The sequence below is a fragment of the Acanthisitta chloris genome, unplaced genomic scaffold (assembly GCF_000695815.1).
Source record: "Acanthisitta chloris isolate BGI_N310 unplaced genomic scaffold, ASM69581v1 scaffold34, whole genome shotgun sequence".
Lineage (NCBI taxonomy): Eukaryota > Metazoa > Chordata > Aves > Passeriformes > Acanthisittidae > Acanthisitta > Acanthisitta chloris.
In genome coordinates, this window is record NW_008670717.1 from 4,611 (window position 1) to 15,275 (window position 10,665).

At 50.8% G+C, this 10,665-nt stretch overlaps 1 protein-coding gene across 1 annotated transcript in view; it reads right to left on the bottom strand.

Moving 5' to 3' along the window:
- The window catches only part of KDM2B (lysine (K)-specific demethylase 2B), an 8,374-nt gene extending 1,782 nt beyond the window's left edge, over positions 1-6,592 (bottom strand). The window contains exons 1-8 of the mRNA XM_009073754.1: positions 6,463-6,592; positions 5,666-5,744; positions 4,447-4,493; positions 3,588-3,766; positions 2,662-2,768; positions 2,262-2,355; positions 1,626-1,779; positions 569-684 (exon numbers count right to left, since the gene is read on the bottom strand). Of these exons, the coding sequence (XP_009072002.1) occupies positions 569-684; positions 1,626-1,779; positions 2,262-2,355; positions 2,662-2,768; positions 3,588-3,766; positions 4,447-4,493; positions 5,666-5,744; positions 6,463-6,592 (906 nt within the window). The remainder of the gene's footprint in view (positions 1-568; positions 685-1,625; positions 1,780-2,261; positions 2,356-2,661; positions 2,769-3,587; positions 3,767-4,446; positions 4,494-5,665; positions 5,745-6,462) is intronic.
- Positions 6,593-10,665: the final 4,073 nt, after the last annotated feature.

The following is a 10,665-nucleotide window of genomic DNA, read 5'->3' on the forward strand; positions in this document are numbered from 1 at the left end:
CTGCAGAAGGATGTGATCAACAGGAGAGCAGAGACCAGGCACAGCAGAGAACAGGCACTCACTTGCCAAGCCATTAATATTGCATTTTAATTTGTTAGGATTGTAGCTCTTCCCCCACAGACCTCCTCGTGTGTTCCAGAGGAAGTGACAGATGTCACACCAGTTTCAGCTGGAGGTGACAGTCTGAGGTCTCCTCCACAGCACCTGATGGTGTTTGTGTGGGTAGAGAGACAGGGTTGGTCTAAGAAGGTGTTACCAGCAGAGCACTATCAGGGCTCTGGCACATCAGCCCCTGAGGCCACACTACCCAGGAGGAGCAGGCACACACTCCCATTCTGCCTCAGCTACTCTGGATGATGATCTGACATCCCAGTGCTGACCCACAGCTCCTGCCTGAACTGCCTTGGAGAGGCCAAGTGTGCAACACAGCTCAGATGTGTCCTGAAGCTTCTTTGCAGGGGCTGAGCACTGCAGAACCCATGTCTCCCCAGGAACAAGTGAGAACACTCATGTGCTTGCCTTCCTCCCCACCACCTCTCATGTTCCCTGCTCTCCCACAGGTCCTTACCCGTGTGCGGTCTTCAATGCTGTAGATCCGGAGCTGCATAGGGATGTTGAAGCTGTGTAAGAAGTTGCCCCCAAAAACCAGTGTGTCCATGGGAGTGTACACAGCATGAATCCAACCTTGGAGAGAAACCAGAGTTGGAAAAATCCTTCTGAGCAAGGTCAAGGTCTCACAACTGACAGTCCCTGCTAATTCAGCTCCTTGGCCATCTCTGAGGAACTGCTCTTCAGGGCTGTCCGATCTGCACAACCTCCATGTCACCAGGCTATGTCCAACCGGGCAGTTGCACCTTTCACCTACATCCAGGTTAGCTGCAAGCACATGCTAGACTGGCTAGTGGCTCCTTGCCACATTAGCCAGGCCTAGCAGCAGCTGGGGGCTATGATGGGATCATAGAGATCCCAATTCCTTGAGGAGAGCAGACACCACTGTGTTACAGCAACAATACCCACCTCCTCTGAAGAGCCACAACTGAATGACTCTATTCCCATCTCACTTGATCCACCTTCCATAGCTTTTTGTCATCCCAGGTTGCTTCCTAATTGTGTTAGGCGTAAGAACACCAGCAACAAGGAAAACAGTCTCCTGAAGTCAGTTCCAACCATGAAAACACCCTCAAAGTAACTCAAGTTCCAGCTGTTATCTCCAAGGTTAAGCAATCTAGTCAAGCCCAAGATTTGGGGAATTCCAGCATGGGTTTCCTTAAGGCAAAGGGCCCAAATGAGTAAGTTGTGCAATCCCTGGTGTTTTCTGTTCCTGGTCCTGCTGCTGCTCTGTACTGCTCTGGGTGTCAACACAACAGGATCTGGGAAAGCCTCCTTTAATAATTAATTAATCAAGTGTGATGTGAGCCAACCACAGCTTTCCCATCACCTGGGCTGAATCCACAATGCCATGACAGGCATGTTTTGGGAGATGCCAAGGAAGAGGACAGAGCCACATCACATCTCTCTCTTCCAGTCACTCATGAGGAAACCAAATCCTGCCTTTGTCCCAGGAGTTTGTGTCTTTCCCCACCACCCTGGACAAGGCCAGGATGTCCCTGCCCACCCTGAGGTACCTGAGGGGATCACAAATGTGTAGCCCTGCTTGAGCTCGATGCGCTGGCACTCTGACACTCTGTCCCCAAGAAAAATGTCTCCCTGCTTCCCTGAGAGAAGCCAGTTTTCATAGAGCTCCAGGTTCTGAGGTGTAGGAGGGATCAGCCAGAAGATCTACAAATAAACACAACACTTGTATGTAAATCATGACACAATGAACAGTTACTCACTATCCCTTGCTGCTTCCAAACATCTGAACCTTTTTCTCTCAACACTCTCACAGAAAAAATGGACCTAAACAGACAAGAGGCTGAGGAATGTCTTTCCCAACTTCACACACACTGAGTGCCACAGGTAGCCTGACCTTGGGATGCTTAAGGTATGATTTACATCAGTGTCAAGAGAGAGCGAGCCCAGGAAAGACACCAAAGTGCTAGAGACAATGAGATATTTACCTGTTGTAATTCTGCCATGTCAGAGCTACAACTGAACTAGGGATTGGCACCTGTCTGGCTTCATGCAACACAGATAAACAAGTCTAGGGTGGAAAGGCTTCAATTTGCTGTCTAGGATCTGCATCCTCAAGATGGACAAGGAAACAGGCTAAAAACCACTCTTCTAAAGCACTGTAGCTGTCCCACAGGGACTGCCCCTACCTTTCCCCCTCGGTGGATGTGGTACCACACAGAAGTGCCACCAAAGTCCACGTGGAAATCTGTGTAGCAGCCCTTGACACTCATCAGACAGTACCTGGTGGAAAACAAGATAAGGTGAAAGTGAGTGGTGATTCATGTTTTTGAGCAATACAACATATTCAAAGGGAATGGGCCCTCCAAACCCGGGTCAACAGCTCAGAGCAGTGCCAGAAGCCATGGGACTGCCCTTCCACACTGCTTAAGGGGTTTAACTGACTGCAGTGTCCTTGTGTGGGTCACCCACCAAAATAAACAGGGATACTGCTCCTCCCACTTCCCCCTGGTACAAACTGCTGCTCCCTTGAACAGTTCTCTTGCAAGAAATGCTTTTCTGCCTGCCACAGCTCAGGAAGTCACTTACTTCTGCACCTTTGGATACTGCATCTCCAGGATAGCATTTGTAGACTCTGTCTGACTCTCCTTCAGGTGTCTAGGCCACATGTTATCAACCCAGTCAATCAAATCCACCTATGGCAGAAAGTTGGGAGACATGAGCAGAGAGAAAAGGGGCACAGGGAACACTTTTGCTATCCCCAGGCTAGTAACCCCCTTTTTGTGTCTCCCCCCAGCAACCTTCCCAATGCCATGGGGCAATTCCACCCATAAAGCACTTCTGCCCAGATGTTCTGATGCCAGGAATGGGTTTACACAAAAACATGCTGGGCAGCGTCTCCCACGGTGGGGATTCAACTCCCTAAACTTCAGGAGAGCCAGAGATGTCCAGGCTCCCTCTGCAGTTAACAGAGAGAAGTGAATGGGCCTACACAGCCGACCCTTCCCTTCCACCGGCTGCAGAGGGAGTTTGGGATCTCCATCCCATTCATCCCATCTTCCACACTTCACAAGGGCAGCTTATCCCACCATAAAATATCTTCCTGTCTGCTTTCAGCACACCTCCCATCCTGGCCTCCTCTGTGCTCCGAGGCTTCAGCACTTTGCACCAGAAACCCTCCCTGTCATGCTGCACAACCCTCTGGAGTTCCACTTCCATGTCTCTAATTCCTGACAGCTAACAACAGCTCATCTCCCTGCAGTGACATGCAGGGACTTGCCCATGCTCACTGTAGTTGAGGGATGCAGAAGCTGGGGGATCAGCTCCAGCAGATGAGGTCCAGGGTCAAACACAGGATCAGCTCCAGCAGGTTCCAGAGCACAATCTGACCTCCCTGTCTGAGCCCATGCATGTTCTGAGCAGCGTCTCTCCTCCCACACCCCAGTGCCACGTTGCACCTTGCCTCCAGAGGACCAGGGAGAGGAGATCCCTGGGGAAGAAATATCCCTGCTCACCGTAGCAGGTCTCTGCACCAGGTTCTCCAGCTTGGTGTGGCTGAACTCGAGGCTGATGACGTTGTAGAGCTTCTCCCGCTCAGCCTCAGGTGTTTCGTAGTACCGTGCCCACTGCGCCATGGACATCTCAATGTCCCTCTGTGTGTTCACATCCATGACATCCACCATCCGTCTGCTCCCTGCCACAACAGACACATGTCACTGCAACCATCCTGTGCACAACTGACCACCCAGGAGATGAGATCCTCAATGAACCCACCCACCCAAGTGTAATGTCTTGGCCTCTCCCTTAGGCTGAGAAAGCTGGAGCTGTTCAGCCTGGAGAAGGTTGTGTGGAGACCTCATAGCAACCTTCAGTATCTGAAGCGGCTACAGGGAAGATGGAGAGGGACTCAGTTTTAGGAGCTGCAGTGATAGGACAAGGGGCAATATGTAGAAATTAAAGGAGAGGGAATTTAGATTAGATAATAGGAAGAAGTTTTTTCCTGTGAGGATGGTGAGACACTGGCAGAGGTTGCCCAGGGAAGCCGTGGCTGCCCCAAGCCTGGCAGTGTTCAAAGCCTTGAGCAACCTGGTCTGGTGGGAGATTTCCCTGCCCAGGGTAGGGGGTTGGGACTAGATGATCTTTAAGGTCAATTCCAATCCCTTAACATTCTATGGTAACTTCCATACCCGCATCCAAACAGAAGCTGTTTCACATCAAACTAAACCCAAGCATGTAAGAGCTGAGATTCCCTGGCTGGGGATGGCTCAGGTACAACCAGCTGCACACTGGGGCAGCCACAAAACCAGACCTCTCGATTCAACCCAGTGATTCTCCCCCATCCCTGCAGGTGCAGGGTGATCCCTGGACACTTACCAACACACAGCCGCACGTCGTTCACGCTGAAGTCTGGATCTGGCATCCTGCAGGACAAACATCTTGCTAAAAACCCATCCGGTACCCCTGGTTGCACACCATTCCCACCTGTAATCCAGGGCCTGGCACCCTGAAGGTACTTCTGGAACTAGATGTGTGGGGGCACAGGTCTGGAGTGAAAGAGTGGGACAAACTTGTGGCTCAGGAAACAGATTTGGGAACAGGATGTACCATCATCTCCAGCTGTTGTACACTGACTTCTGGCAGATGAACCAGCAGGCCTTGAGCTAAGCAATCCTAGCTCTTGTTTTAAAGGCTGGTGGTGTGAGTTATCCCAATCCACAGGCATAGCCAGCCCAGTACAGGCAGTATATTCCACTGACACAGCAGAACCTCTCTAGCTGTTTGTACTGGCACACTCCTCTGTACAAACACTGCTGTCACAGGCAGAACAGCCTGGCAGCCACTCCAGCAGCTCTTGACCCAGAGAAATACCGAAAAGCTCAGGAGAAATCCAGTTTCAGCCACACTGTAATCCTCAATATCAAATCTTTGCCCTCCCAAGTCACCCAGCAGTCACAGCTGAGCCTGGCACCACTTCCTAACTAATTCACCCCAGTACAGAACATCCTGCACTGGATGAGATGTCACCCTCAGCCAGCTGAGGGAGTCCAGAGCAGTGCTGCTCCTGCTGCCTCTCAAAGTTTGTGAGGGGACATTTATTCCTCTAATCTTTGTATTACTCAAGCCCAAAAAACACTGACCCAGCTGTACACTCCAAGCTGTAACCCTCCGTTAGAGGTACAGCAGCAAGAGAGACAGACAGCAGCTTAGCAGTTGGGTAAATCAGGTTGGAATTCTGGAAAATGCCATAAATACTACAAATTGTTTGACTCTCTGGCAATAGATGCCTATGAGACTGGGAAAGAAACTCAGCCAGACATTGCATCAGAGCAGCAGTGGGACTTTCCAGACATTTGGTGGAATTCTGATCACCTACAGCCAATTCAATCCTCTCATTTTCAGTCCAAACAGACTAGTGAGAACAGGATAACCGAGGTGGAAGATATTTCTCTCTGCTCACTGCACATAAAGAACAGCATGGACAGGACACATTCACACCAACTTGGCAGATCACAGATCCAGGATCAGATCCCACAATGTGGGGAGATGAAGGAATCAGGATGGAATGACCAACCACTCCATGCCCCCAACTTACTTTATCCCCAGCCCATCTGAGCTCCTGAAGATGAGAGGATCCCTCAGGCCACCTCGCTGGATGTACTCAACTGTGAAGTCTGGGGTGGGGAGGCAAAAAGAGGAAAGGTTTAGGAGAGACTCCACAGGATTAGAGACACACAGAGGCTGAAAAAGATCTCTGGAGATTTCTAGCCCAACCCAGCTTCCAGTAAACTGATTTCCGACTCAAATCAGGTTGTTTGGGGCAGCTGAGACCTCATGTCTCTGTGGCAAAGCTGGTCAGCAAAACAAATCCTTGTTCCTCACTTTTCTACACTCCTTCTGAGATCCTGGAACTCCTTTGGGGCAGTTCTGAGAGCAGCATGGTGTGTGCTGCTGGCAAGTCTCGGACAGGCCCCCCGGGAAGAGGGAGCTTGCAAACAGGGGAACAACCCAGTTTTCGGCCCTCACTTCCCTAAGAAGCTCACAGCCAAGCAACAGATGCCTTGAGGAAGTGCTCCTGCCTCCTGGTAAATCCTCACAGGCTTTCCCTGGTTGTGTGATGAAAAGACATCCCATGGTGTTGTGCGTGTGGTGAAAAGAAGGGAAAGATCCCACATGGTCTTGGAATTAAGCATCTAGTAGCCACGTGGCTGCAATGACAGGTGCTGACCCAGGCAAACCCTCCCACTGCTGGCTGCCACGTGTCCCACCAAGCCCACAGCACTGCTGGCTCAAGGCTCTCCAGATCGAGCAGCTTCCATGCCATTTCCCACACACACTCCCTGCTCCCAGCCTGGTTAGTGACAGCAGTAGCACAGTAGTTCCAAGACAAACCTTTGCCTTCCATGAAGACCACGAAGGTGGAGTTAAACTTGTTGGTGGACAGCTTTTCCTCGAGGTCAAATGTCCTCTTCCCTTCAATTTCATCGTCTGAGATGCCATCGTCCTCGTAACGGCGCCTCATTGTGCCACGCTGAGGAGAGCAAGGAAGGGAAGAGTTAGTGACCAGGAAGGTAGGAGTTATGGACCAGGAGGAACCACCAGAGCCTCAGTCCAACCTAGCACAGCTTGGACAGGGCCTCTGGGGGAGTTCAGGTCTGTCCTGGATCCAAAACACATCACAAACATCCCATTTGCTCCTCTTACAACTAGATTTGTGCAAGTTGGGCTGTATGTGAGACATAAAATCACTCCTGACGGATTCTAACACAGAAATATAGAAGGAGGGGGAAAAGTTCAGTGCAACTGAGGCAAAGCAAAAAGAACCAGTTCCCTACTTTCACAGGTGCATTAGTATTTTGCTGTGCCAGAGGTAAAGGCACTTGTGAATCCCTGACAGAATATCACGTGATAAAGGAAGAGTTTACTCTGAAGACAAAATTAACAAGTTTTCATCTTTGGCTATGCCAAAGGTCACACAAAAGGTGATTTATTCCCTTGTTTGTGCAGGGAGGAGCAGCAGAGGGGAAGAAACCCTTTTCTTAGAGGGTCCCTGTCCTGGGTTACAGTGGGGGGGGGGATCCATGGTATGTATTCTATTATCATCTCCACAAGCTGTTAAAGCAGGTGGGGCAGTGAGCGTTATCACCCTGTCCCTCCCTCAGGGCAATCCTGATGGCTCCCTCAGGGGCTGACTCTGATTAACGGGCTGCCAAGGATCCATGCATGACACATCCTCCCAGTGATCCTTATCGCCTTGTCCCATGGTGAGGTGACTCACCCCAGGGGTGGGGAGCCAAACATGCTCACAGGGATATAAGCAGGGGTTTGGACCAGGACAGGGAGCCCTTTGCCTGCTGGATTCCCAGAGGACAGGAGCTGCTGCTGGACCTTCAGGAGAGAACCGGATCTGCGGGATCATTGCTCCAACAAACCCATTGCTCCAGGAGGACTGCAGCACCATTTAATCGGACTACTACTACACCCTGACAGGGTGTCAGGTCACTTTCTGACTCTGTCAGGTTATTTTCTGACTCTGCCAGGGTTTTTTTTTTTTTTGTACTGTTGCATTTGTGTTGTTTTGCTGTGTTGTTCATATTAAATTGTACTTCTAACTCAGAGTCTCTCACCAGTTTGCTTTTCAAACCAGCACAGTCCCTAAGTCCATCTGTGTGGGGATTCCTGACAGACATCCTCTTCTGGCACTGCTGGATCTGGAAGGAATTACTGTCCCCAGCTGTTAGCCACCTGGCCAGAGAGCAGCCATGCTCTGGCACAGTCCTGTGTGGGAATGCTCCCTAAATTCCCCCAGATAAAAAGAAACCCGCTCTGCATTAGCCAAGCTGCCTCCCCCCAATTAGGGATGCTCCTATTACCAGGCATCCACACCAACTGCTGGGCCAGCAGACAGCCAGGAACAGGATGGGACAGGAGGTGACACAGCTACTGGCACATCTGGGCCTGGATGATGGCACCAGGGAAAGTGGCATCCCACCAGACCCAGCCATCAAGGCAGACTTACCTCTCCCTGCTGTTAACTCCTCCTTAACTGTGCTCAGCTCTCCAACCTCATCCCAAAAAACTGAACTACAACAGGGGCACAAACACCTTATCTGCCAGGCAGGAATAACAGGCTGGTCCTGAATGGGGCACCTCAGGAAAAGTCCTTAAGGAGCCTGAAACCAGGACCTGTCTAACGGCCCCAAGGATTTAGCAGTCGGGAAAAGGGCAAGGAAAGATGAACCAGGTATGCTGAGGACTTTGGGAATCCTGGGCTCCCAGTACAGGCAACTGGAGCAGTCTGGCCCCACTTTGGGTAGCAGGAAGCTGCATATCCAGATCCCATAGGGTCCAGCTCCTGCTAACCCATGGGAAATCTTGCTGCTCCCACAGTAAACAACAGCAATGAGAGCACCTGCTCTTCTCCCCACTGCCAACCTTGTCTTATTCCTTACTAAATCACACCAGGGAAGTTCAAAGCACACCTAGGCCAGGCAAGGATGCAATTCACTTTCCAGCATGACTAGCTTTTCACTTCTGCCCATTCCCAGACAAGCCCAGCAAACAAGGCCTAGGACTCCAGGCCCCAGCAGTCAGTTCTGTTGTTAATTAGAGGATGTGCATAACGAAGCAGAGGATTCTGGTCCCTGTAGTCCGTGATCTCACCTGCTTTGGGCTCAGTAGGTGGTGGCACACAGCAGGACCAGGCTGTGCTCTGCTTTTTGACCTGCTCCCTTACTCCAGACACACGTTTTAAGGGGCAAGAGCATCTCTTATCTTTGCTGTGTACAAAACCTCACAAGGGCCAAAAGGTTTGGCATGTAAATGCTGGCAAGCAGAGGCTATATCCAAACTAATCTCCTTACAACTTATATTTGGCTCCCAGGCTGGAAGCCTGGATGGTATTTCAGGGCTTCTAATTAAGCTACACTTAACCAGAAACAGGATTACATTGAGCTGAAACTCAGGTGTGCCCCATCTGAGCACAAACCTTGGGAGACCCAGGCTGGAATGCAGCCCCAGCCACAGACAGGATGACCAGGCACTGTCTGTCCTTCTGGAAGTGGCACCAAGCCTGCACAGGCTCTGGATTGTGCAGCCCAGCTAATGCACAGCAATGTGACCACGTGGCCAGGCCTGATCTGCATCCCACTGCTGCCACAAGTAGGTACTGGAGATGCTACACATTCACCTGCTTGAGCTCTAGTGTCTGCTCACTCTAGTTTGGCATTTGGGCCACAAGTTCACTTGTGTTGGCTAATGCTGAGCACAAACTACAGCTCTAAGGACAGATCCCACTCGCACCTCATGTGAAGGTGCAGCAAATGACCTGGTCCCTCCCTCCCTAACAGATTTGGAGAGTTTATGACCAAAGAAACTTGCTATGTTTCAGAGGAGGTCACTCCACCAGCCCAATCTGCTTGTGGATTTGTGTTACATGGACCAGCAGCAATACAAACTACACTTTACTCCAGCTGGAACCACCCATGAATCTGCACTGTGGGATCAGGGAACTGCTCAGACTTTTCCCAGATCTCTTTCACAGTACAGCCTCTGAGGCAAACTGGCTGGAACCTTCCACCCAAACCACTCTCTGACCAGCAGTCACACCACAGAAGTACAAACACCAGGAAACAGGAAGAAACACCTCAAGTTCAAATCCCGTTGCAATGGGGAAATAGGGATGCAAAACACAGAAGGAAGGGGATTGTCTCCTCCTGCTGAGCAAATTCCAAAGTCTATCTCTCTCATCATCAACTAAGCATCAGCCACAAAACCCTGTCCATGCTCCCAGCCAGATCAGCTTCTCCTATTCCTGTGGATAGGGAAGAGTGTGGCCTCCTAAATGGCACAGCCTGGAAGAGAGCAGGATTCCAGCCATGGATGAGGACCCAACAGCACAATACAAACAGCTCCCATCCTTCCCAGCTGGGACCACAGAGCTTTCATGTCATTGTTGTCTTGAGAGGGTGGGGAAAAAACAATCTTTCAGGGCCTGCAGAGCAGACAGGAGGAAGGAAAGGCTTCTGCACTTCCAAGTGTGTGTTTTGGGAGAAGCAGCATCTGCAGTTTTCCCTCCTGGAGTCTGCAGCTTCCGCACAAACCACAGGCCCTCAGCTCCCCAGATTGGGAGTCCATATGAGGACAGATGTGGTCAGTGGATGCTCCAAGAACTGCTGTGTTTTGATCCTCACCTGCCAGACTGGGAATTGCTACCAGGTTAAATAACTGACTACAGGTGGCTAAGGGCAACTGTCAAACTCACTTTCCTACTGGCACACAGAGAACTGTGTAAATCCTTCTGACAGCATGTCTGACCTCTTCCAGGGAAGAGACAGCTACCTTTGTCCCACAGCCCGTGCCAGGGATGAGGCTTGGCTGAGTATACGTTCCCAGCAGATTCCTACAGCCCTCCTAAGTCTTCTTCCTGCTCCTTGGAGCACACCCTTCCAGGCAAGCCTCACCAGGGAACACCAGCAACTCAGGCCCTAACAGTGCCTCTTCCTGGGGGTGGCTCCACTACCAGGAGCTCTTCCAGTGTCAACCAGCTCAGCCAGGGACACATCACTTCCAAAAACAAAACCAAATCAGCAGACA